Source organism: Physeter macrocephalus, chromosome 8 (genome assembly GCF_002837175.3).
Source record: "Physeter macrocephalus isolate SW-GA chromosome 8, ASM283717v5, whole genome shotgun sequence".
NCBI lineage: Eukaryota > Metazoa > Chordata > Mammalia > Artiodactyla > Physeteridae > Physeter > Physeter macrocephalus.
This window is the reverse complement of record NC_041221.1, coordinates 14,705,450-14,731,656: the sequence shown is the minus strand read 5'-3', so window position 1 is coordinate 14,731,656 and position 26,207 is coordinate 14,705,450. Positions and strand designations below refer to the sequence as shown.

At 60.3% G+C, this 26,207-nt stretch overlaps 1 protein-coding gene across 3 annotated transcripts; it reads left to right on the top strand.

Moving 5' to 3' along the window:
* The first annotated feature begins 2,725 nt into the window (after window positions 1-2,725).
* Window positions 2,726-25,727, top strand: SLC19A1 (solute carrier family 19 member 1). 3 transcript variants are annotated; one of them, XM_028492730.2, is made up of 7 exons: window positions 2,726-3,091; window positions 6,913-7,151; window positions 11,188-11,956; window positions 12,034-12,226; window positions 15,018-15,159; window positions 16,157-16,273; window positions 22,898-23,059. In XM_028492730.2, exons 1-7 carry the CDS (start codon window positions 2,947-2,949, stop codon window positions 22,955-22,957), a joined length of 1,665 nt encoding a protein of 554 aa, XP_028348531.1. In that variant the 5' UTR covers window positions 2,726-2,946; the 3' UTR covers window positions 22,958-23,059. The 3 variants fall into 3 exon arrangements, with proteins under 3 accessions (XP_028348531.1, XP_023976133.2, XP_054942444.1); XM_024120365.3 differs by lacking the exons at window positions 16,157-16,273; window positions 22,898-23,059 and adding exons at window positions 23,164-24,329; window positions 25,653-25,727 and having other exon boundaries at window positions 2,729-3,091; XM_055086469.1 differs by lacking the exons at window positions 15,018-15,159; window positions 16,157-16,273; window positions 22,898-23,059 and adding exons at window positions 23,164-24,329; window positions 25,653-25,727 and having other exon boundaries at window positions 2,736-3,091.
* Window positions 25,728-26,207: the final 480 nt, after the last annotated feature.

Sequence of the window (26,207 nt, the reverse complement as noted above, 5' to 3'; positions counted from 1 at the left end):
GGGGTGCCTGTGGCATGCGTGTGTGCCCATGTGTGAGTGCGCCTATGTGTGCTGGCATCTGGTCTCAGCCTTGCTTCCAGAGGTGACACATGATACCGAGGCCGAGGCTTGGGGGAAGGCACGGTCCATCCCACCGGCCGACCAGGCCAGAGGCCACAGGCTCCCCAAGGGGCCCTGAGCCTGGGGCGGCCCAGGTGTGCTGGGCGGGTCCAGGGCCCCGTGTCCCTCCTGCACTGAGCACCGCGGGTATGTCCTGGTCCCCTCCCCCGGGCTCTCTGTGTCGCTCCCTCTCTCTCCCGCCGTCCTCCTTCTCTCCATGCTCCCACACCCCTCAGTCTGGTCTCACTCAGCAGGGGTCACCTTGGCTCCTGTCTCCTTTCTGTCCCCGCTTGTTGGGCATTTTGCAGTCGAGGACAGTCAGCTTCTCCGGTGTGTGAGGATCACATTCCTTCCCCACTCTCCCCTCGGCGCAGCCTGAGGCCACCCCCACAGCCCGTCCCTGGGCCCTCCTTTCGGGGATGGACCGTTTCCCTGGCTTAGGCCAGGGTGTCCCCGCAGAGCCTGAGGGGCCTGGGCAGGAGCTGGCAGCTGGGAGAAGTCCACCATCCGCCACCATCCGCCCCGCGAAGCCTGGGAGAAGCCCTTTGGGAGACTGGGCGCCACGGACCCCCAAGGATGAGCCTCCCTTGAAGTCCTCCCAGGGGGAGTCGTGCCCCGGATTGGGACCCCGGCAGGCTGGCCTGGACAGCAGCGAGCAGGCCCCTCGCTATCTCAACCTGGACTTGGGCTGCGGGGCTCTACCCGGTGGTGGAGAGGGAAGGGGATGGAAGGGGGATGGGATACACTCTGGGGGGGCGTCCCAGGAGGTGGTGAGCTGGGGACGCCTGGAGCTGACAGCCTGGGGCACCCCGTCGCGGGGAGACAGGGCTGGGTGGGCCAGGTATGGGCTGGGGGCTGTCATTCACTACAACGGCTGAGCGCGCCTGAGCTCCCCTTTGAGAGGGGAGGGGTCCCGTGGGGCAGTAAACCCTGGACATCTCTGTGAGCAGGCGTGACTGGAGCCTGCAGGCTGGTGAGGCTGTGGTTCAGCGCTGCCGGGCCCATCCCGACCCCTCCCGACCACGGGTCCACCCAGGGACCAACTCTCGCTCCCTCTGTGACCCCCGCGGCAGCTACCCCGATCCTGCGTGGAGCCGGCATGTAAACATCTGACGAATAGACTGTTAAAGCCAAGAGAACCACTTAAAGCTACGATGACTGAAGCACAAGATCCATCCTCCAAAATGACCGCTCGCCCCAAGCCGCTGGATTCTGCACGTCTCTCTGCCTGGCAATCGCATCTTCCAGGCAGCTGCACCTGCGGGGCCTCTGGGCCCCTGTGCGCTGGCGTCCGGGCTGCTCCGGCAGCAGGATCACATCCTGGACTCCGGAAGCCCCTCCCTCTTCCGCGGAGGAGCGGCCTCCTGGTGGCGATGCCCATGGGGTGCTGTTGGGCACGTGGCCCAGCCAGACAGTGCAGCCCCAGCCGGGCTGAGCCCGCCTGAGCCCCCCGTCGGGCCAGTGACCCCCCACCCCGCCCCAGGCCCACCCCATGCAGGATCCCTGAGCTCCGCGTGGCCGGGGATCGCAGCGAGGCTTGGGCTCTGTTACTCGGGCTCCACGCATGCCCACATGCCACAGAGAGACCACCGGGTGCGGCACTTGGGGGACGGAGCTCTGACCCTCACTGTGGGCCTGCTCAGGGTCAGCTGCTCTCTGCACACCTGTGCACACCTGTGTGTGCCCTGGGCGCCCACCCTGCCTGTCCCGGTCCCAGGGTGCTGTGCGTCCTGCCCCCCAAGGGGCCGCACTGCTGGTCTGGGCCCGTTCCCAGACTTGGCCAATGGCAGTGGCTCACTGGTGCTGGGTGCCCCGTGGCCACGCTCCTTTGCGCCACCCTTTAGGGCAGCGGGAGGGCGTAGCCACTTTCCGAGGTTGTGAGGCCAGCCTCCAGGTTCTCCTCCTCCCAGCAGAGAGGAGTGGGGCGCAGTGGGGCTGCCACAGGGTCTGCTCCCCACTGCTCCAGCCTGAGGGTCACAGCCTGGGCACCCGCAACCTCCCTGCCATGGCTCAGAGGCCGGCATCCCTCACTGCCACGGGCCTCACTGCACCAGACAGGTCAAGTCCAGGGGGCTCGGTCCTGCCGTGGGGAGCGGGGAGAGATATTGGCCTGTTGCTTTCCTGGGATCCCTCCAGGGGACCTTCTGCTAGGTCCAAACAGACCTCTGGTCCATTCCTTTGTCTCTGTGCCCCTCTCCCAATTTACTCTGCCTCCCTCGGGAAGGCTGAGCCTGTGCCTTGTTGGAGTCCCCGGTCAACCGCCAGAGCAAGTGTGGGTCAGGGTGATCCGCACGGACGGCTGCGTGGGGGGAGGGTGCCCCTTCCAACCCCACAGTCCTGTCTCCTGCCTGGCTCAGTGACCCACGTCCCTGTTGAGTTTGCGGGTTGGCTAGGAAAGGAACATCTCAGAATGAATGAACCCAAAAGAAAAGGCACAGGGTGGCGGCGGGACAGGCTGTGCAGAAGTCAGGGGGTCTGTACTCGTCGAGGGGTGGTCGCAGCTTGCGGGGCGCGGGGGGGACGCGTCTCGGTCCAGGTCCGTTCCCAGAGGCCTCCAGCACAACCCCGAGCTGTGATCAGTATGACCAGAGCCAGGCGCTGGGGGGGGGTAGGCGCCACGGGCGCGCGAGGAGTTCGGGAGGGGGCTCCGGAGGGTGCGGCCGGGCGTGCGGACGCACGGGGAGTAGCCCGCGCTGGGCGGCCAAGGGCGCGTGATCGGGGACGGCGACGCGGTGGGCTGGGGTGGGGACTGAGTCCCGAGTCCCGGGGCGCGGGGCGTGCGCGCGGGGCTGCTGCGCCCGTCCCGCGGGGACCTCGGGTGCCACGGTGGGGCGCGTGTCAGAGACCATGCAACTGCTGTCCGCGGTGACGTGCGGCGGGGGCGGGACCAGGTGCGCCCCCTCCCCCAGCCTCCCGGAAGCGAGCCGCCGCGGGGCATTGTGGGCAGTGTGGTCCCTTCTAGCGCCAAGCAGCGGAGGCCGCGAGCGCTCAGGTAGTGGGGCTCCCCTGTCTGCAGGAGCTCCGGGGGCGAGGAGCGGGGGCTGCGGGAGGAGCGCGGGGGTGCACGCGCTCCGAGTGGCGGGGGGGCCGGGGGCTTTGGGGCCCGGGGAGAGCACAGGGTGCCTGGGCCCCTGGTGCCGGGCTGGGCGCGGGGGCGCTGGCGCTGAGTGAAGGGGCGGTGAGTCCCACGTGCAGCGTCGCCCCACGTGGGAACCCAGGCGCACGCTCCAAGCGTCTGGCACCTTCGGTCTCCGCGCGGGCCTGTGGAGAAGCCCCTGGTGCGCTTCTGGTCTCCAGCCAAGCCACTGTCGTTTCCTGCGCCCGGAGCCTGCAGTTGTGAACAACTTCCCGTTGGAGCAGCTCCTGGCGCGGTCGGAGCCCAGCGCTGGAGACTGTCCAGAGCAGTGAGACGCTCTACACGTCTACGGGAGAAAAGCCGCGTCACCCGGGTCCTGTCCGAAACACTTGTCCTGAGTGTCTAGGTATCCGCCAGGCACACACGTGTGTTCATGGGGTTCCTCGCCATGTGGGGATCCCCGGCCGCAGGCCTCAGATTACAGGTTGGAATCTGGGCCAGCTCAGAACTCCAGCATGCATGTAGAAGCAGCTGTCTCCCAGGCTGCCCGCGGTGCCGGAGCCGTAGTCCTCGGAGCTCCCTGCTGGGGGCCCAACCTCGCCAGGGGAGAAACTTGCTCCGCGTCCGCCCTTTCCTCTGCTCCCCCATCCCAGGCCCCAGTACAGGTGGCCTTTCCTCCCGGGGGCCCTGCTGCTCCTGTGTGGCGGCCCGTGCTCCTGGGATGGGGCCAAGCAACTTCCCATGACCCTGCAGTCCAGACATGGACCCATGAGCTGGCAGCCCTCCGCCTGTTTTGGAAGCTTTGGGAAGCGCGTCGGCGGTGCGGAGCCAAGTGTGGGAGACCGTGTGGGAGGGACGCACCTTCCAAAGTGGGCCCGGCCTGGTGTGGCGGGTGTCCCTTGAGTTCAGATCAGTGCCACCGCTCACGGCCCCGGGTGGTGGTCCCGCAGCGGCCGCAGTGCCGGCTTCTTGAGGCCTGGCCCTTCTCTCTTCAGTGAGGCCTGTAGGGGCGTTTCCGCCTGTGACGGGTGACAGAGGTCAGCGCTGCCTCGCGGCCGCCTCCCCGCAGCTCTGCCCTGGGTGCCCCTGCAGGGGCCCTCTCACCGTGGGGAGCCAGGGGTGCTGGTGAAGGGCAGGCCCAGGACTGTGCCCCCCACAAGAAGTTGGAGGAGGGCCTTATGTGGGTGGAAGGGACAGATTTTAAAGCAACGCTCAGGAAAAAACGTCCAGCAGGAATGCAAGTGGCCGTTTCTGAAGGGAGCCCCGCGGGGTCTGGTACCTTCTGTGCTTCTAGGCATCCTCACTGCTGTCTCTGCTCCCCTGGCACGGGGTGGGGGGAGGCTGGGCTCCAGGGTCACTGGGCCGCCTGGGGTCGTAGAGGTTTCCTGGGATAGGCGGCTGCCTTTGTCCGGGGTGGGCATCTTCTCTCACGTCCTTGGAGAGCGGGTCCCTGGCACCCGGGCTGAGTGAGAAGCACAGAGGTAGTTTGAGTCCCTCTTTCTGGCGCGTGTGATGGCCCTTCCCAGCCCCGGTGAGAAGGCTACCTTCCCTCGGCCACCCCTGCTGGGTGGCAGGCCTGAGGCTCCGGGGCTCCTTGAGCAGATGTTTTGGAGACAGCAGGTAGAAGGCTCCCCGTGCAGCCTGGGAGGCCCGCCAGCCAGTGGGCTGCAGCCCAGAGGTGAGACTGTGTGCACATGAGCCCTTGGCCCTTTGCTTCCTGTGATCCAAGAGCAGAGGAGGCCTGGGTTTCTCCCTGCTGCCTGGGGGAGGCCCCTCCTTCCTTCCAGTTGTCCCGTAACTCAGGAGGAACGTGAGGGACTCCAGCACTGAGCACAGCGTCCCCAGATTGTAGAGGTGGGGCTGGGAGGGAGGGGCCGCAGCTCGTGGGACACTCCCTGAGACCCCATGTAAACCCCGTCCCTTCAGCCCTGCTCCCCGGGTGTCAGCAGGCACTGCCCCCTTCCCCCCACCGCCAGCTCCCTGGCCATTGCAAGATGCGGACCCTTGCATGTCCTTGCTTCTGGGGATGGCGGTGGTCCGCCACTGTGTTGTGACCCTGGAGGACTCCTGGGACCCTCAGGGCTGGGCACCGGGGCCCTGGGGCCCATCTGCGTGCCGGTGGGGGCGGGATTGCCGGTGGGGGCGGGGTTGCCGTGTCGGCCTGAGATACTGGAGGCGGAGCTCTCATCGGTGACCAGCTGGGAATCCCGAGGCAGCAGCTCCCTGCGTGCTTGGTCACCTGTTTGGGCGTGTCTGGGGGCCGTGTCAGGGTGCAGAGTCCTGGGCTGTGTCCGAGACCTTCGGACACACTTCTGACAAGCTCTCACTGGAGTCTCAGAAGCGCCGCCTTGGGGTTTCAGAAGCCATGGGAGTCCAGGAAGTAGAAAGAAGAAGTTGATGAGCTTGCTGGGTTCTGGCGTCTGAGGCTTCCGCCCCGGGATTCGGGGGACGCCAGGTAGGGAAGCCTCTGTCATCTCTTTCAGAACAGGGGGGCCAAGAGCAGGGGCCCCCAAGCCCCTGGGGGCCAGGGAGGGTGGGGGCCCACTCCTGGGGACCCTGGGCTTTGTAAGTTCTTGGCTGTTCACCCCACGCTGGGTGCTTAGCTGGCTGAGTGTGCATTTTTCTGGCACCCAGGGGGCAGCGCCCTGGGAGTGGGAGAGTGAACTTGGGGGACTCCTGGGGCTGGAGTGGGGGGCCGTGTGTGCACCCCCCACCCCAAACATCAGAGTCTTTCTGCCGGAGCCATTTGGCCTGTGTGCTCTTGGGGGGACCACACCTCCCGGGGGGAGGGGTGCCGGGGGAGGGGCCGGGTGCCAGCCTCCGTCCTAGCTGGTGTTTCGCTTGGCCCTTGAGAACGTTGGGACCTAGGACCCTGTAACTCCTGGGCCACTGTTGCCCCCCTCACCTCTACCCTGCCCCTCATTGTAGCTTCACAAACAAAACCTGCCAGCTGCAGCTTCTTCAGGGGGTTTACTGCTGTCACACAGCAGCCCCCCATTTTCCCTCAGTCACAGAAATAAACACAGGAGGAAAGAAGAACAGCCGGGCTCATTTGACTGTCGTAGTTCCCCTTGCTGAGCAAGGCCCAGGCCTGTGTTGAGATCATGGTACTGGGGCGCAGTCTCACTCTGCCCTCGGTGGCCCCTGGGGGTTCTCTACCCCCATCACTGACCCCTGTACTGTGGTCTGGCGTGTGCCTGGCCCGGCAGGTCCTCCGTTTGCCACGTCCTCTGGGCCATCGCGGACACGACCGCTCCTCCTCTGGGTCTGGCACTTGGACACGCCTGGTGCTGTGACACCGTGAGGGTTAGGCCGTCAGGCCTCGCGGGGGAGGTGCACGCAGCCCAGCAATCGCAGCTGGCGCCGCGAGCGAGTGAGAGGAGCCCGGCGTCCCTGGGGACCTGCACCTTCAATTGCACTTAGTTTTCGTTACTTAATGTTTATGGGCCCCACGTGGTTGGCAGCCGCCCCACGTGGTTGGCAGCCACCCTACGGGAGCTGCAGCCCTGGAGCCCCCAGAAGTGGTGACAGCGTGGCCTGGCTGGGCCTGGCTCCTGGATCGTCACAAGCTCCAGGTTGGACCACGGGGCTGGGGCTGGGGCTGGGGCCTCTCCACCGTGTGAGGTTGAGCCCGATCGAATGACGGGGGGAGGAACCCTTTGCAGCCAAGTTTGCGGGGGTGGGAGACGGCTGCGGGCTGTCTGCTGAGCCGCCCTGACTCTGGCTCTCCTTCCCAGGTACAGCGTCCCCTTCGGTCTCCTGCAGGGCCGTCGGGGACCCGGGCAGCATGGCCCTCTCCGGCCCGGAGGTGGAGAAGCAGGTGCCGGCGGAGCCCAGGCCGGGCCGCAAGCTGCAGTCCTGGTGGAGCCTGGTGTTCTGCCTCTGCTTCTACGGCTTCATGGCCCAGATGCGGCCCGGGGAGAGCTTCATCACGCCTTACCTCCTGGGCCCCGAGAAGAACTTCACGGAGACGCAGGCACGTGGGCGCGCGTGTGAGCGGGACGGGCCGGAGTGCGGGGGCTGCTCGGGCTGCAGGCGCTGGCGGCTACCAGGTCCCCGCGGCTAGAGGGATGGCGGGTCCGGCAGAGGGGTCCATGCCTGCCGTGGGCCTCTGAGGGGAGAGCACAAGGGGGCCCCCGCCCGCCCGCTGGGCCCTTGCTTCCAGCAGAGGCCTGTTTGCCCAAAGGGATTACGGAAGGAATTTGCCTTTTGCTCAGAACAAGGACAAAGGATCTCATTGGAACCTGACTAATGAGCTTATACCCGACGGGAGTCTCTGGGGTCAGACGTGGGGTAGAAGCAGCAACAGGCAGGTCCCTCCCGGTTTCTGTCTCCATAAAATAAAACAGATCAAAAGGGCTCAGAGGCCGTTGGCTGACGGCGCTCACGGTCAGGGCTGTGGTCGCCACACCTGCTCGTCCTGCCTGAGGACTGCCCGCCGCCCCAGAGCCTGGCCCCGGCCCGCCAGCCCTGTCTGTCCCCTCCAGGGTGGCCACCGGCCTCCACACCCCGTCGCCGTCGCTGGCCCCCGTTGGGTCCCACCGGGATTTCCCACTTGATTTCTTCAGGGAGCCCCTGCCTCTCCCTGGCCCAGAGCTCGGCCCCAACCCCTCACCGACCCCAGAATTAAGTCACGTGGAGTCGCCGTGCAGATGAGGGCTGTTCCCTCAGAGTAGCCCTCTTGGAAAATGGACACACCGGGGTGCCCGGGCCGCGTGCACAGGCTCAAAGCCGTGTGTGTGTGATTGTGTCTGGCTGCGCGGCCAGCACTGCAGCCAGAGGGGTCACTTCCCAGGTGAGTCCGGGGTGGGGGCTCGCCTCCCTCGAGCAGCCCGTCTGGCACATCCCTCGCTCACTGATTGGCCAGTCCCCTGACACCGCTCTGTTCTGCGAGGGGCCGTCTTCCAATGCGGAGATGACGCAGGAGTGAGTGGGGAGCCCCGTGAAAGTGACCAGAAGGAAAACCTGTCACGAACTCCCCCAGCTGCCCTCTTAGCCCACACGGTAACCGATGAGACAGTAGGTGGCAGGAATTCAGCCACCCGCCAGGCCTTGGACGCGCCCAGAGGGTGGCAGAGGCCTGTCTGGGAAGAGCCCGCCGGGTCTGTGGCCCTCCCACGCAGATTCGGGCTGGCGCTGCCCACCTTGCACCCAGGACCTCAAACCTCAAACAGAGGGCCTGCCCACCCCAGCTCCAGGGGTCTCCGGGGTCTCCAGCTCGTCCCTGGGGGAGACGCTGCTGCTGGCGGCTTCCTGCTGTGACCCTCTGCAGCGTGAGGCTGCCTCCAGCTCCTTGGGCCAGCACCCGCGAGGCGCTGTTGAGTTTCTGCCCATCAGATAGACGCAAGAGCCTGCTGCTGGGTTTGCATTTCCTCGATTTCTGCCACGGTCCCGTGTTCCTGGCTGTCCCCGGAGCGAGGCCTTGGCCGGTCTCGCCCTCCCTGCGGGCGTCTGCCTTCCCGCGCCTGGCAGGCTCCTGGCCCTGGCAGGACCCACCGCCTGTGGGCAGCGGCTTCTCCTGTCTGCGCCGGCCTCCTCCCTGCTTGCCGCGTCCTTTTATGCCGCGGCGTCACCGTTTAATTCTGCCGCATTTTCCTTTCGCTTTGTGCTGAGTGTTGCCCCGCGTGCCGCCACCCCCGCCTTGTGAAGAACCTCCGGGAGGGTCCGAGCTTTGCTTTGCGCCCGTGATTCCTCTGCATCTGAGCTGCCTGGGTTGGGTCACGGCCCCACCCCCTCCACGATGACCCCTGCCCTTCACATCATGACCCCTGCTGTGTGAAGGGCGCTCCACACAGCAGTGTTCCAAGCCCGTGGCTGACCCTGCCCGTTCTGGCGGGATCCTCTGTGACGGCCCCTGTCCTGTCCTCCCTCCCCTAGCAGGCAGGGCTCAGCGCCCCTCTGGGTGCTGCCAGGTGTTGGCTCTTGAGGCTGCTCCCCTTGGAATTCAGGTCCCCTCTGGCCTGGCCTGGCCCTGCCCTGCTCCCCTGGTCCTGGCTGCTGCGGGGCCCCAGCCAGGCCTCCTGACTTCAGAGCAGCCGCTGCCCTGAAGCCACCTGGGTCACGACCTGGGCCCAGCCCCCACGTCCTGCCCATGAGCCTGGACCCGGCCCGTCCAAACTGAGGTGTTGGGAACGTGGCCCAGCGGTGCTGGACCGAGGCCAGTGGGAGGCCGTGCTCGTGCCCGCTGCCCGCCCAGGGACCTGGTGGGTGCCCCTGCTCCCAGCACTTGACAGGTGTGGCACGGTCAGCCCCTCGCCCGGCCTGTGGAGTGTGGGCGGCAGCAGCGGGAGGGAAAGCCCAGCTGGCCTGACCCTCAGCTCTGACCCGTGGCCCTTGCCGCCGTGCGAGCCATCTGCCCAGAGGTTTCGTCAGCTAACTGAGGGATGGCTTGATGTTCCAGGAATTTTCCATGAACAAGGTTCTGACCCCTGCCGCCGGCCCCCGTGGCTCTGGGACCGGCGCTGGTTACTCATCCTGCCCCGGGGACGGACTTGCACCAATACTGCCTTGGACTGTCCTGGGGCCACTAGTGCTTGGTGTTCGGGTGACCACAGCCTTTGGGGTCAGCCATGGCTTCTGGTGGGCAGGTGGTGCAGGAGGCCACCAGGCAGGGGAGCCCTGGAGGTGGTGGGTGTGCGTGCCGGCCCGGGGTCCTGGGCACACCCTGGGAAGCACTGCCCTGGGGCTGGCTGGTCAGGTGGCACATCCTGGGTGGACAGATTCGAGGGCTGCAGAAACCCAAGGTGAGCCGGCCGCTAAGCGGTGGGCTTGGCTGGGCCCCACGTGCTGGCCTGGGCTCGGCTCTGGGTCCTTGGTAGCATCTGTAAAGTGGGCCTTGGTGCCTGCTGGCCTTGCAGGGCTGAGGGCCCCCTGGGCTGGCGCAGAGATCGCCCTGTGGTGTTAGCAGGTGGTCAGGCCTGAGGCAGGTAGGACCCAAGGGAGGCCAAAGCCTCTGAGAGCCCAACAAGGCCCGAGGCTCACCTGGTGCGGCCCTGGCTGATCTGAGCCGTGGCCAGGCCCTGGGCAGCATCAGGTGGAATCCCTGGGTGGAGCTCTCAGTTGGCGCCCCTGGGAGGTGTCAGATGGGGTCTGGTGCAACCCCTGTGAGGGGCCACCTGCTGAAAACCCACCCGGGCCTCAGGAGAGGCTGTGAGCACAGGGTGCCTCCCGTGTCCATCCCCCAGGAAGGGGCCGAGGCCAGGGACCCGGGCCTCTCGTGAGCTGGGACCTCTTGCTGGGGGCTCGGCCCGGGTGAGTCCAGGATGGCCCCTCCTGCGCAGCCAGGGGCACATCTGGCTGTTGTCCCAAGTGGGTCTGGGGCTCTGGCCCCTGCCCCGTGTGCCCAGGAGGGAGCGTCGTACTGGGCCAGCCCTCTTTGAGTGGAGAGCTGAACGGCCGGGGCTGCGGGCAGCTCCCTTGCTGGAGCCGGGAGTCCTGGCTCCCGTGGCCGCATCCCCCTCGTCCTGCCTGGCAAAGGGGGGTTGAGGGCCCGGTCCTCTCCTGCATCCCCTGTGCCCTGGGACCGAGTGGGACCGGCCACTGAAGGCCTTCCTTGGCGGCCAGCATGAGTGTAGAGTGGTCACAGCTCTGTTTTCTGTATCGGTAGACTTAAGGTGAAATCGTATCATGTTTTTATTTCGTTCGAAACAGACAAGCCTGGAGCAGCACGGCTTAGCATGTAGTTACTGGTTATTTTCAGCGTACTTACCGGCTCTCTGCGTGTGTCAGCACCGAGCTGCCGTCTGAGAAGCACGCCCGTGGGGGATGGGGTCAGGGTAGAGCACGGTCTGGGGCTCGGGCTGTGCTTTTCTCCATTTCCCTGGCTGCCCCGGACAGTCTTAACGGGCTGCGCGTTTTTGGAGGACGGCGCTCCCCACGTAGTGCTGGTGGGGCGCCGCGGTAAAGGGGTGCGTGGGGTCCGGGTGGGGCTCCCAGGCAGCCGGCGCAGCCCGGCAGGCGTGACGGGCGGCTGGCGCTCCAGGGGCTTGGGGTCACACGCGTGCTGTCCGCAGGTCACCAACGAGATCACGCCGGTGCTGTCCTACTCCTACCTGGCAGTGCTGGTGCCCACCTTTCTGCTGACCGACTACCTGCGCTACAAGCCGGTGCTGCAGCTGCAGGGCCTGAGCTACGTGTCCGTGTGGCTTCTGCTGCTCTTCGGCACGTCCGTGCTGCACATGCAGTTCATGGAGTTCTTCTTCAGCATCGCCGTGGCGGCCCGCATCGCCTACTCCTCCTACATCTTCTCCCTGGTGCCCCCCGCCTGCTACCAGCGCGTGGCCGGCTACTCGCGGGCCTCCGTGCTGCTGGGTGTCTTCACCAGCTCCGTGCTGGGCCAGCTGCTGGTCACGATGGGCAGGGTCCCCTTCTCCACGCTCAACTACATCTCGCTGGCTTTCCTCACCTTCAGCCTGGTCCTCACGCTCTTCCTGAAGCGCCCCAAGCGCAGCCTCTTCTTCAACCGCGGGGCGCCCGCGTGTGCCGGGGCCTCGCCCTCCGAGCTGGGCCCGATGAACCTGGACCAGGTGCAGCCCACGGGTGGGAAGCCGGGCCGGCCGCCGGCCTCCTGGCGGGACTCGGCGCTCGCGCACATGCTCCGCGAGCTGGGCCACACCGCGCGGCTGCCGCAGCTGCGCCTCTGGTCCCTCTGGTGGGTCTTCAACTCCGCCGGCTACTACCTGATCGTCTACTACGTGCACATCCTGTGGAACGTGGTCAACCCCACCACGGACACCACGAGGGTCTACAACGGCGGGGCGGATGCTGCCTCCACTCTGCTCGGTACGCCCCGCCTGCCTCACCCGGACGGTGGTGACCCGGGAGGCCGAGGACGGCGCTGACGCGTCTCGCCTCCCCAGGTGCCATCACCTCCTTTGCCGCCGGCTTCGTGAAGATCCGCTGGGTGCCGTGGGCTAAGCTGATCATCGCGGTGGTGACGGCGCTGCAGGCCGGGCTGATCTTCCTCATGTACAAGACCAGCAACATCTGGCTGTGCTATTCGGCCTTCGCGCTCTTCCGTGGCTCCTACCAGTTCCTGGTGCCCATTGCCACGTGAGTCGGGCTGCTGCGGGGTGGCCACGCGGGACTGCTGGCGGGAGACTCCCGAAAGGCTGGAGCCGGGGGTGGGCACCTGGAGGGTCGTGCGCTGTGTGTATCGAGAGGCCTCCTTCCAGAAGGTTCCATGGGGAGCAGCAGGGGTAGGTGCCGGGCGGCGTGGAGCAGGTGTGCTGGCACATCCCTCACGTCAGGAGGCGCGTGAGCCCTGGCTGCCTTTGGCCAGGGCCCCACGCGTCCACAGCATGCCCCGTCCTGGCCACCGGGATGGCAAGGCTGGGCAAGGAGCCACGTGGGCGTCCCCTCTGCCCCCCCCCTTGAGCCACGGTGTCCACAGGGACTGGACCTCGGCCAGTCCTTTCTTCCGGTCTCCTGGCCCTGCTGTCCCATCTTGGGTCATTCCCATCCCCTCCCACTGCTGGGCACGGTGGCTCACAGCCCAAGAGTGACTGGTGACCCAGCTCGCCTTCTGCCTGGGGGAGCCCTTCCCCCGATGCCCTCGTGTTCCTCACACTCCTGGGGGTGCTCCGGCACTGGCCCAGGGACGTCCCGGGAGCTGCCCGCCGACCACCCGTGCCTTCCGGAACCTTCCTCAGCCCGCATCTTGCTGGCTTCTGACACCCTCGTACAGCCTTTGAACTGGACCTCTCACGAAGCCGCACACGCACACCATGTGTTCACCCCAGACACGTGCTCACACCATATGTGTTCACACCATAACATGCCCTCGTGCCACACACAGCACACATGCTCAGGACACATGCTTACGCCTCCTGCACCTGGCAGGTGGCCTGTCATTGTCCCCAGCCATTTGGCCCTAGCTCCCCTCCGAGCCCCATCTCCCTGGGGGCACCTCCCTCCCCACTTGGACTGTCCACTCCGGTCACGCCCAGCGAGATCTGTCCCTGCCTGGTGTTGAGCTCAGAGCGTGTCCTCGGACTCCTGACCCTCTGCAGCCGTCGCCCCGCAGTGTGGTGGCCTGGCTCCCCTGAGCCGTCTCACAGGAGCGCCCGGCACCCAGCGTCCCTCTCCTGCCCTGGGCTGTGTCCTTCCCCTCCTCCCCCTCGGGGTCAGTGCTGCCCAGACACCCCGACGACCCTGGGCCTGCTCTCTTGATTTCTTCTCCTAATGGCCCCCTGCCCCCATGGCCATGGCTGTGGCCTGGACTTCGGCGCAGACCGGACGCTGTGTCCTCCCCTCCCGACTCTCAGCCTGTAAACGTCTCACCTGTCCTGTCACTGTCAGCGTTTCGGAACGGGCGCCAGGGCCATGGGTGTCTTTCCCTCGCTTCTCCCAGGACCACTTAGTGTCTCACGTGTTCTTGTTAATTGTAAAAGCCATAGATGTTCGTGGCAAAAAGATCCGATACAATGCAGAAGAGGTCAAATGTGAGGCACAGAGGCGTGAAGGAGACAGCAGAGCCCCTCCGACCGCAGCCCCCGGGGCTGACATGGGTGTTGGGCTGCCTGGAGCGAGGCGGGGTCACCCTGCACCCCTGCCCCTCGTAACCGCGTGGCTCCACGTCAGAGGGCATGGTGTCGGTCCTCCTGGTGATAAGGCCCCTGTCTCCCGTATCTTCCCGTGACAGACAACACGGGAGCCACGCCCTCTCACCTACGTTTTTCTTCCCCAGTTCTCATAGTGGCCTCAGGTGGGTCCTGGAAGGGAACCGGCCAGGTCAGAGGGCACGCGCTTTGGAAGGGGGTTTCGGAGATGGTTGCAGACGCTGTCCGGGCAGGCACACAGCCCCTGCGGGTGGTGGAGGGCGGCCCGCGGGCCAGTTGCCTTTCCCTGGTGTCCTGCCCAGATTATACCTGTGACTTCTTTTTCTGCTGGGATTTCTTTTTTCCTGATTATCTGCAGCGCGCTTACATCTACCACATGTGATGGGAGCCTTTAGTTATGTGTTGCCGTGTGACCGTTGGCTTTAATTGGACTCTGGGAGTTCGTGCAGCACCACCTGAATCAGTTGTGTGTGTGCTGTGGCGTTCTGCCTGTGCCGGCGGGACCTGGCCCGGCTCCGGCTTTCCAGGACTTACTCTGCCGTCAGGGACCCTCGATCCACCTGCTGTCTTCTCTTAGTGCGCCGTTTGTCACGTGACCGCTCATCCTTGCACTTCGTGTACTGTACCCTCCCCCTGAGCCCCCCCTCAGGAGCTCCTGGGTCATTCTCTTTAAAGGCTTCTTGGGTATTTTTGTTCATTTATTCTTCAGAACTTTAGGACACTTCTTGATCAGCTTTTTCTTTCTTTTTTTTAAAGGCACTTTGGGGCTTTTAATTGGAAGTACGTTCAAATGTTAATTTCTTTGCAGAGCACTGCAGGCTCTGAGCGTATTAATTCTTCCTGCCTTCTTTACTTGTTTTACGGTTCTTTCTATAATTTACTGAATCATTTAACGACAAAGGACTTTAATCCCGGAATTTTCCTCGTGCCCTGTCCGTGCGGTGCCCTGTCTGTTAATGCCCGGCTCTCATGAGGCTGATTTTCTGGGGACCCTGTAGTGATTATGACTTACTCTGTCCTGGAGTGACCAGGAGACTTTAGGCGTGTCCCGAGGTGGCCTTCTGCACCTGGTTTTGCACTCGCTTTGTGAGTCGTTGCTGCAGGACGTGCCAGATCAGGACGCAGCCCCGGAGCGGTGGGCAGCCTGGGCACCGGGCGGGTCTCGCCTGTCCCCCGCGGCTGTTCCTGGCGGCCCAGGAGCGCTGCCTCGCACCCGGGCCCTCTGCACCTGTGCGTGCATCTTGCCCCCAGCTGAGTCTGACCTCGGCCGCTTCCCCGTTAAGTTTTCAGATCGCGTCTTCTCTTTCTCAAGAGCTCCGCGCCCTTGTCTTCGGAGTCAACACGTTCCTCGCCACTGTTCTCAAGACCGCCATCACCCTCGTTGTCTCCGACAAGCGGGGCCTGGGCCTCCCGGTCCACTCTCAGGTGAGCCCCCGTTTTGGGCTCACTTCCTTGAGGAGGGAAGGCTCTGGGGCGTGTCCTGGCCAGGCCTCCTGGTGGCCACCCAGCCAGTGGCGTTGCCTTTCCCGGGACCCAGACCACAGACCCGCTGAGGGTGGGGCGTCTCCATCCAGACCCTCTGGGCTGAGCGGGAGCAGGGAGGGAAGGGTCAGAGGGCCAGGTGGCAGGGGGCCACGATCCGGCCTGTGCGGCTCCCTGCCAGGGCTGAGTTGGGGGCTGTAAACGCCGCCCGCGTCTGGGCAGTGCGGTGGGCACGCGCGGTCGAGTGTGGTGAGACCTCTGGGGCCTCCAAGGCCGGCCTGGGTGCAGGTCGCTCTGGAGGCGCTCTCACCGGCCCTGGGCGCCCCCTGCACTGGCTGAGGTCCCAGGAGGGACAGAGGCGTGCCCTCGTTCAGGTCCCTGCCTGCGATGGGTCCTGGCTCACGTGACAGCTGTCTGTCTCCTCTGTGGAGGGCAGCGGAGAGTGCAGCTCGTGGGGTTGACGTTGGCGCGTGCTGGCCCCTTTCCCGTCCCCTCCCTCCATCCAGTCCTAGGCGGGTCCTCGGTCTTCCAGGAAGAAGTTGAGAATTCCTGTTCGCTGTGAGACTGGGGGCCGCTCGGGCATGTGACTCCCGGTGGCCTCACCCAGGGCAGGCCCACTCTTGAGTGAGCTGGAATTAGCCAGACGATGGTCCCGTGGGAGGGACTGTCACCGGGCTCCCCGGGGAGCCTGCCCCGCCCTCTGCCTGTGGGACGCAGCCTCCATCTGCTGGGGGCCCAGACCTCCCTGGGGCTTGGTCGGCTCCGTGGAGAAGTCCCAGCCCTCTGTCCCAGGTGCCTTGGTGATCCCAAAGCTGGCCAGGAAGGAAGTCCCGGGCATGAGAGACCCCCTTGTTCAGAAACTGGCTTCTTGGATGGGGTTCGGACATCCATTTTGGTGGAGGACATCAGAGCCTCTGGCCCTTTGTGTCCACATGGGCAGGCAGGTCTTGGCCCTTGGTCACCAGTGGGGCCCTCCAGGGACGCTGCCCCATCCACCCCAGGCCGAGCACTGGGGACTGCGGCTGAGCAGGTGGCCAGGCTGCACCCAGGTCCACAGGTGCGTGTGCAGCTGCGCCTACGGGGTGGGCGGGAGGGCTTGTCCGGAGAGCACGAGGCCTGTCGTCCAGAGGTGGCGGGCTGGGGCCTCCTTCACCGGGGACCCTCCAGGGGAGGCCTCTGTCCCAGAGCGGTGGCCTCCGCGGGGGAGCATGTTGTCCCCTGGCCTTTCCGTGGGGCCTTGCCCGGCAGCTGTCCAGCCGGCCTGGGAGGGGCCCCAGCCCCTGGGGGAGCCTCTCCCTCCCTGGAGCCCTGGGTGTCCCGGCTCTGGGCAGCGGGGCTTCCGAGGGGCCCAAGGCGGGGGGCAGGGGCTGGGCCTTCCTCGCCGGACCTGGCCCCGGCCCCTTCCGCGTGACACCTTCTGGCCACGTTGGGTCAAGCTGACAACAACGTATTGATTTTTCTCCTGCTGGATTAATCTTCCGGTTAAAAGGTAACTCTAGAGGTCTGTTGGTAGTTAGAAATCCTGGTGGCGTCCAGAAGGAAAGTCACCCCAGCCCATCCTACTCACCTTTCCTGCGTGTGGCGCTCTGGGGGCCTTTCCCTCCGTGCTGGGTGGTGAGAGTGGGGCCGAGCCGCTGGTGGGGAGCGGCACGGAGCGCGCAGGGAGCTGGCCTGGGCTGGCTTGTCTTTTAAGTTGAACTCTACTTCTGGGCCAGCACACACTCACCTGTGGGGTAACAGGTGATGCAAAGACCCACGTAGCTGGTGCGGGCCCAGCCTCCCCACCGGTCACGTCCTGCAGTTCTGCGGTGCGGGCACTCTCGGGGTACGGACCGCGCGGTCGAGACGGGAGCCTCCCTCCCTGCCCCCTGCGGCCGCACCGGGCCCCCGCCCTACCTCCTCCCCGAGCCCTGGCCACCACGCTCTGCCCCCCATTTCTATAGTGTTGTCATCGCGAGAGCGGGACCCTGCAGCTGGGAGTCGGGATTGCCTTCCCCCCTCAGCCCAAGTCCTGGAGACGCGTGGCTACTTCACTCCGGTCCTTCGCTGCACGGGGCTCCGCGGTGGCTGGGCCACGGCTCATTTACCCACTCGCCGCCAAGAGCCCTGGCTTTGTCCGGTTGGGGGCTGCTCTAAACATTTGTTTATAGCTTTTTGTGTGAACCCAGATTTCCATTTCTCTGGATAAATGCCCTGAAGTACAGCTGTCGAGTCACGTGGTGGCTGCCCGACTGTTTTCCACGGTCGCTGCGCCATTTTACATTCCCACTGGCCGTGCCTGAGGGATCCGGTCTCCCCGCGTTCTCGTCAGCTTTCAGTGTGGTCACCATTTCTGTCCGGCCATTCTGAACAGTGTGGGGTGCTGATGATCCCCGTGGGTTTAATTTGCATTTCCCTGATGGCTGTGATGCTCTTCTTCCCACGTGCAGCTGCCATCTGTACATCCTCTTCGGTGAAGTGTTTTTTCACTTTTCTGCCCATTTCCTAATTGGCGCCTTTGTTTTTTCACTTGAGTTTTGAGAATGTCTATATATTCTAGGTAGTAGTCCTTTGTTGGATGTGTGCTTTGCAAAGTCTTCTCCCTGGTTGTAGCTCACCGTCTCATCTTCCTAATAGGGTTGTTTGCAACATAAGTTTTTAATTTTGATGAGGTCTGGTTTATTCATTTGTCCTTTTGTGGATCTTAGTTTTGGTGTCACATATAATAACTCTTTGGCCCTGGGTCCCAAAGATTTTCCCCAACATCTAAGTCTGTGACCTGTTTTGAGTTAATATTTGTGTAAGGTGTGAAGCTTACATTTCATTCCTTTGTCTGTGGATGTCTGGTTGCTCTAGCACCTTTTGCTGAAAAGACTAAATTGCTTTCCACCACTTGCATGAGTCTGTTTCTGGGCTCTCTATCTGTTCCGTTGAGCTATGTGCCTACCCTCCCTCCATCACCACACTGTCCTGCTTGTGTAGCTAGGTGGTAAGTTTTTGAAATTTGGTACACTGATTCCTCCAACTTTGAAATTAAAAAAGAAATATTTTAGCTATTATAGTTTCTTTGCCTTTCCCTATAAATTTTAGAGTAATCACGTGTATGTCTACAAAAATTTTTGCTGGGCTTTTGCTAGGAATTGCATTAAGCCTGTTTATCAATATTGGGAGAATTGACATCTTTTATTATGTTGAATCTTCCAACCTGCGAACATGGTATGTCTCTCCATTTATTTAGAACTTTGATTTCTTTCAGCATTTTGTGGTTTTCAGCATGCAAGTACTGTAGTGCTGTGCATGTTTTGTTAGATTTATTCCTAAGAATTTCAGTGTTTTTTTGAGCAATTGTGGATGATACTGTATTTATAATTTTGGTGTCTGCATTAATCTTCTAGGGCTGCCATAACAAAATATCACAGACTGGGTGGTTTATGCAGCAGAAATTTATTCTCTAACAGTCTGGAGGCTGGAAGTCTGAGATCAAGGTGTCAGCAGGTTTGGTTTCTCCTGAGGCCTCTCCTCAGCATGCAGACGGCCGTCTTCTCCTTGCGTCCTCCTTTCCTTGGTGCGTGTGCACTCCTGGTGTCTCTCTCTCTCTTATAAGGAGTCCTACTGGATTAGGGTCCCACCCTCATGACCTCATTTAACCTTAACCATTCCTGAAAGGCCCCATCTCTAAATACAGTCACACTGGGGCTTAGGGCTTCAACAAATGAATTTTGGAGGGATACAGTTCAGTTCATAACAGTGTCCAGGTGTTCACTGCTAGTACAGGCAGACCTCATTTTATTGTACTTCACTTTATTGTGCTTCACAGATACTGACTTTTTTACAAGTTGAAGGTTTGTGGCAACCCTGCATTGTCAGATGATAGTTAGCATTTTTTAGCAATAAAGTGTTTTTATTAAGGTATGCACATTGTTTTTCTTAGACATAATGCTATTGCACACTTAATAGACTATAGTATAGCATAAACAGAATTATTATATGCACTGAGAAACCAAAAAATTTGTGTGACTTGCTTTATTGCAATACTTACTTTATTGCAGTGGTTCGGAACTGAACAATATATCTGAGGTCTGCCTGTATAAGAAAAACACTGATATTTGTGAGTTAACCTTGTATAGTCTTGCTGAGGTCACTTATTAGTTCTGGGAGGTCTTCTCTTTTAATGCTTTTTATCTATTTTTCTTGCCTTACTGTTACTGGCTAGAACTTTTGTCCTTATTATTTCCTTCTTTCTACTTGCTTTGGATTTATTTTGCTCATCATTTTCTAGGTTCTTTAGATGGGAGCTTAGATAAATCGTATGAGAATTTTTCTTTTCTAATATTTCCATTTATTGCTATACATTTCCTTCTCAGCCTGCTTTAGCTACACCCCACAGATTTTGATATGTTGTATTTTCTTTTTCATTCATTTCTGTGTATTTCTATCTCCTTTCATACTTTCTAGTTGACCTATGATTATTTCAAAATGTGTTGTTTATTTTCCAAGTGTTTTGATATTTTCCTGTTATCTTTCTGTTATTGATTTCTATTTTGATTATGTTCTATTGTGATCAGAGAACACAATCTGTATTATTTCAATTCTTATAATTTGTTGAGGTTTGTTTTAGGCGCCAGGACATGGTCTATCTTGTTATAAGCTCCATGTACACTTGAAAAGAATGTGAATTCTGCTGTTTTGGGGTGGAGTGTTCCATAAATATCAATTAGGTCCTATAGTCGATGGTGGTATTGCTTTCTTCTCTGCCTTTATGGATTTTTTTGTCTGGCCTGTTGTTGAGAAGGGGTGTTGAGGTTTCCATTTATAATTGTGACTTTGTCTGTTTCTCCTTTCAATTCTGTCATGTTTTTGCTTCACATTTTTGCAGCTCTCTGTTGCATACACATACACTGGATGTCTTGGTGGATTGAGCCTTTTATCATTATATAATGTTCTTCTCTGCCTGTGGTCATTTTCTTTTCTCTGAAGTCTACTTTACCTGATATTAATATAGCCATTCTGCTTTCCTTTGGTTAATGTTTACATGACATATTATCTTTCATCCTTTTACTTTTAGCTTGACTATATTGTTATACCTGAGTTTCTTGTAGATAGCATATGGTTGTCATGTTTTTTAAATCCAGTCTGCCAATATCTGTCTTTAATTGGTTTATTTAGACCGTTTATATTTAGTGTAATTGTTGATGTATTAGTCCTTACGTCTGCCATTTCATTTTTTGTTTTTTTTTATTCTCTCTGCCTTTTATTTCTGTTTTCTTTTTTGGGGGCCTTCTCATAGATTATTTACAGATTCTTCAGAATTTCATTTTGGTTTATCTGTTGTATTTTTGAGTGTATCTCTCATGGTAATTTTTTTGATGGTTGCTTTGTGTATTAAGTGGCCAGTTGTAGTGAAGTATTGAAATCTCACGTCCTTAGGTCACTTTTCTCTCTACTGTTTAAGTACAGGTGTCTTACTTATTTCTTCTGTATACCATTAGAGCCACCTACGATAAGATAATTAGTTTTGCTCCAGCTGTCAAACATTTAGGAAACTGAAGAGAAGGAAAGTCTGTTTACCCACAATTTTGATCACTGTGTTCTTTCTCCTTCCTGATGTTCCAAGTTTCTTATCATTTACTTTCTGTTTAGAGAACCTCCTTTAAGCATTCTTTTAAGGCAGGTCTGCCGGTGACAAATTGTTCTTTTAGTTTTTCTTTATCTGAGAATGTCTTGATTTATTTTTCATTCCTGAATTTTTCAGTGTGAGAAAAATTTGTCATTTCCTTGTGGCCTTCCTGTTTTCTGATGAAAAATCCACTGTCGTTCTCATTTTTCCCTTAAGGTGTCATTTTTTTTCTGGCTGCTTTCAAGATTTTTCCTTTTTCTTTGTCTTTAGCTTTCAAAAATTTGAATATGGTGTGTGTTGGTCTGATTTGGGGGGTGTTATCTTGTTTGGGGTTCTCTCAGCTTCTTGAACCTATAGGTTTATGTCCCTTGCCAGACTTGGGAAGTTTTCCCAGTCATTATTTCCTCAAGTACTTTTTCAGCCCCATTCTTTTTCTTTCTTCTTATTTTACACCCATGACACAGTGTTACATTTTGTCCCCTGGAGAAGGAGGCTCTGCTTGTTTTCCCCATCTGTTTTCTCTGTTGTTCAGATTTGGTGATTTCTATTGTTCCATCTTCCAGTTCACTGATTCTTTTCTCTGTGCCCTCCATTCTGTTGTTGAGACCATTTGCTGAGTATTTATTTTGGTTATTATGTGTTTCAATTGTAACTTTTCTTCTTTATCCCTTCTGTTTCTTTTCTGAGACATTTTTCATTTGTCTCAAGCATGTTTGTTATTGCTTGTTGAAGCATTTTTGTGATGGCTACTTTAAAATCCTTCTCAGATAACTTTAACATCTCTGTCTTCTTGGTGTGGGTGTCTGATGATTGTATTTCATTCGTTTAGAGATCTTTGTGGTTGTAAGTATGCTGAGTGATTTTTTTTTTAATGAAACCTGTACATTTTGGCTATTATGTTTTGAGACTCTGGCTCTTATTTAATCCTTCTGTTTTAGCTAGCTTCTCCTGACACCAGCCTAGCAGAGGACTAGGGGCATGCACCTCGTTATAGCCAGATAGGGTGGAATTCTAGGCTCCTGACTCAGCCCTCCTCACACTGAGGGGTGGGGGTGGGGCTTCTCCTTACTGCTGGGCAAGGAAGGGAGTGCCACCTCTCCACATGGCCTGCAGTGGTCAGGAGGGCCATGGGTGCCTCATTACTGCTCCCCATGTGGCCTCCAGTGACACTGGTCGGGGAGGGGCATTCTCACTGCTGCTGGGTGGGGTAAAAGTCCTGACTCTTCAGGGAGGGGGGGCACCACCAGGGGGGAGTGAAAGTCTAGGCTTTCCATGAGGTCCCTGTGGGGGTGAACATTCCAGCTCCCCACTAGGCCCTGACCAACACCACCCGACGGGGGTGGGGGGTTTTACAGCCTGGGTCACGAGGGTGGGGTCTGGCTGGAGGAGAGTGGTTCCCATTCATCAGTGTCCTGTCCTGCTGGGTGGGGTGGTGGTCCCTCTCCTGATCCTTTGGTCGGAGCAGCTTCTGTTGAGTGTTTTCTTCTGTGTTTCCTGGTATTTCTGGTTTGTGGGCTTCTTTGGTTCCTTTAAAAATACTTGCAGCAGAAAGAAAAAAAGCCCAGGGAACACATTGCCGTGGCGCTCCTTGGATTCCGAGGTCCCAGCTAGTCTGCCCCCAACCACGTTTCAGAGTCACCTTCTGTGTGTTGTCTGTGCAGCGTCCAGGGTTTTAATCGTACTTGCGAGGAACAGGCAAGTCATGCCAGCTCCATCTTCCCGGAAGCCAAGTCCCCGACGCTTCATTTCCTGCTTTTGCTTCTGAAAATGAGTTTTCCTAGAAGGGCTGAGCATGCGGTGCTGAGGGGTTCTCGGGGAGACCACTTGGGGCAGCTGAGCTCCGGGGCCGTGGGCGGGACTCACGCGCTGGCCCACACACGGAGGAGACCTCCCCGGACCCCCTGCCCCTGCGGTCTGAGAATCGGGGGGAGTTCCCGGTGTGCCGGGCACTCCTCCCTGTGCGTCACCGCTGTGCAGCTTCACTGGTCCCGGGGCGCAGGGCTGCACTGCCCCGGGGCCGTGCGGGCTGTGGGGGGCCGGGAGACCTGGGCGCCTCTTCTCCTCCACCAGCCTCCGCCCGCACAGGTGTCCTCCACGAGGACTTGGCCCCAGAGCCAAGTGCACATTTGCTGTCACACAAGGTGATCGAAGTGCTACGGGGCAGATGGCGGAGGCGCAGAAGTGCTGGGTTTGCAGAAGCTCCGCTGGGTGGGTGGGGGCTGGGCCCTGCTCCTGCCTCCATGACCCCGGGTGCCCACCCCCCTTGCCGTGCGTGCTCCCCTGGCCTCTGAGCAGGAGGGCCGTGAGGGCGGGTGCCCCCGCCCGCCTCACCTGCACCCTCTCTGTTCCAGTTCCTCATCTACTTTGTGTACTTCCTGGTGCTGTTTGTCGCCTATGTCCTTGCGGCCTTGCTGGCGGGCCTGCGCCACTTCCGACAGGGCCGCCACCAACCCCTGCCGCCGGCCCAGGAGCTGATGAGCCCGGTGCAGGAGCAGGCCGCGCAGGACGGGCCCGCCCCAGAGGACGTCATGTGCCGACCCGCTCTCCTGGCCTGTGGACGGCCAGATTCCTGACACCAGAGGCAGCCGAGCCTGGGCCTTGACCTCAGAGCTGACACGTCCCCAGCAGCTGCCTATCTTCTGGGTGTCAGCAGCCGGGTTTCCGGCGTTGTCCACGTTGTCAGGTTGCGGCGCTGGTGACTGACGGGCCTCCGGTGCTCTGTCCCTGAGGCCCAAGCCTCGGGGGCCTCCAGCCTCCGCGCGGGGTCCTTGGCTCACCCCGATCAGGGCACCCCTCAGCCCTGCTTCATGCCCTGGCCATGACCCGCGGCCTGCCGGGGACGCTCAGGCAGCTGCCCGGCCCCCGGGGGCTGGTTTGCTGTCCCTGCCTACACGTAGCTGGTCGGGGGGGGGGTCCACGTGCCCGCCAGACCTCCCTGCTTTCACCCCCTTGTCCCGGGGAAATGGCAAGGTGGTCCCAGACGCAAGCCCAGGGACCCTGCGCCCACGGGCTGTCCCGGGCCCTGGGGGTGGGGACCGTGTTCCTGAGCCTGTGGCTGAACTGTGACGTCTGCAGTTGTCCAGGTACTTTGGCTGTAAACGATGCTCTGTTACTTTTAAAAAAAAAACTGACAAAACTGAGGACCCTCTTCTGGCTTGTTTCTGGGAGAGAAGCGGGGCGCTGGGGGTGGCGGTGCCGTCGGGTGGAAGCCCGGGAGCACCGGCTCCTCCGTTCTGGGCTTCACGAACCCAGGTCCTCTCTGCCCTTCGATCCGGAGCTGGGTTGATGCTGACCCCCTCCCGGTGATGGGGGACACTCACGCGCCAGCCCCCGGGGGACTCGCCCACGTTACCCGGGCACTGCCGCCGGGCCCGAGAGCCGGTCGTGCTTCCTCTGAGACGTGACACCGTCCGCGTGGCCCCAGGCACGTGAAGCAGACGCACAGCCCAAGTGAGGGGACCCCTGACTCCACGCATCCATCCGGTCAAGAGAGGCTCCCAGCCCTGCCCCCCAGCAGGTGAGGACCCAACCCCGTCCTGAGCTGAACCCGGCCCTTCCCATGGCCTCCGGCCCTCATCCAGGGTCTTCAGGAAAGGCCGCTGCTGCGAGTTCAGAGCAGGACGCCTGGTGGAGGAGGGGCCGGAGCTGGCTGCCCCCTGGGACCCCCGAGGTCGGGAGGGGTGAGCAGGGCGTCTCGGGGCTCCCTGAGGGTCAAGGAAGAGGCTGTTCACGCAGCTTGACTCAACTCACGGCCGTCGGTGTGGGTCAGATAGGGCAGGGGGTCCGCAGGCGCCTCCGCACGAGACACCACAGCCGACCCCGGGACGCTGCTGGGAGGGGGCAGCACCCCCTCCCCGCTCAGGGAGCGGCGGGGCTTGGTGGGTGGAGGAGGCTCGCCTCTGGCTGCTGACCCAGGAGGCAGGGCTCTGCTCTGTGCCCCCCACGAGCACCACCCAGCGCCCTGGCCTCCCGCCTCCCCCTGCTCCCCCTGCAGCCTCCCCACAGGCGCTGGTCCCCCCACTCGGCCTCTGCCACCCCCGGTCCCGAGCTCCTGGGGCGCCACTGAGCCCCTGCTCCGTGCAGTGTGCACGGCCCCTCGGGCTCAGACATCTGCCACAGCTGTGGGGGACACGGGGGCCGGGGCCGGACCACCTACCCGGCTCCGAAGAGCTTGTGAGGCTGCTGGCCACTGCCAGGGAGACCCTGAGAGAGAAGAAAGGTGTGGGGCACCTGTGGCATCCATGGACAGCCGTGTACCTCCACGTGTATCTGTATCTCACACCCGTGTACGTGTGTGGACACCCGCGTGTAGCTCACACCCGTGTACGTGTACACCCGCGTGTAGCTCACACCCGTGTACATGTGTGTACACCCGCGTGTAGCTCACACCCGTGTACATGTGTGCACACCCGCATGTAGCTCACACCCGTGTACATGTGTGTACACCCGCGTGTAGCTCACACCCACGTATATCCACTCACATCTATGTGCCTCTGCGTTTATCCATGCACACCCATGCACAGGTGTGTATATCCATGTACACCAGCGCACACCCATGGCGGCCCTCCCTATCCGTGCATTCCACATCTGAAGATTCAACCAACTGTGGATTGAAAATATTTTTTTCTAAATTCCAGAAAGTTTCAAAAAGCAAAACTTGAATTGGCCATGTGCCAGCCACTATTTACATGGAATTTACATTGTATTTACAACTATTTATGTAGCATTTTTCTTGTGTTAGGTATGGTAAGTAGCCTGAGATAAAGCATACAGGAGGATGTGCATAGGTTATATGCAGGTATTAAACACCATTTTATATAAGGGTCCTGAACATCCGCAGGTTTGGTATCTGAGGGGGTCCTGGAACCCACCCCCCATGGGTACTGAAGGACGACCACGCATCTGGGAACCCGTGTGTCTTCATGTGCCTCCGTGTACATCTGCACACCTGTGTATAACTGGGCACACCTGTGTCCTGTGCACACCTGTGTGTATCCGTATACAGCTGCTGCGTATACCTGTGCACACCTGTGCTCCTTTAGCAGGATTGGCCAGCCGGGCCGTCCAGGACAGAGCTCCCGAGGACTCATGACAGTGAAAGCTGCTTGCAAACCAAGTGTCAGCGTAAATGGTCATTTTTATTTGGCGCCCGTTTGGAAACCACAGACACAGTTCACAGGACCAGCCCCTGCGGTTTACAGTCACAGCGCCTGGACAGCAGACTCGGGGGCAGCTGGGCTCTGGGCCACCCCGCCAGCTCCCCTGGAGGTGCCCGCACGCACCCCAAGATGTCCCCTTCACTCCTCCCACAAGGAGGGCAATGACCTGGGTTTTCCCCGAGACGTGCTGCTACAGACAGTGGTGAGCAGGGTCCGAGCGTGCGTGGCCCGCCTGT

Coding starts and splice junctions, on each gene's coding strand:
- SLC19A1 (XM_024120365.3), top strand. CDS start 2,947: ATGCAACTGCTGTCCGCGGTGACGTGCGGCGGGGGCGGGACCAGGTGC. Junction 7,152..11,187: donor AGAACTTCACGGAGACGCAG/GCACGTGGGCGC, acceptor TGCTGTCCGCAG/GTCACCAACGAGATCACGCC. Junction 15,160..23,163: donor GCCTCCCGGTCCACTCTCAG/GTGAGCCCCCGT, acceptor TCTCTGTTCCAG/TTCCTCATCTACTTTGTGTA.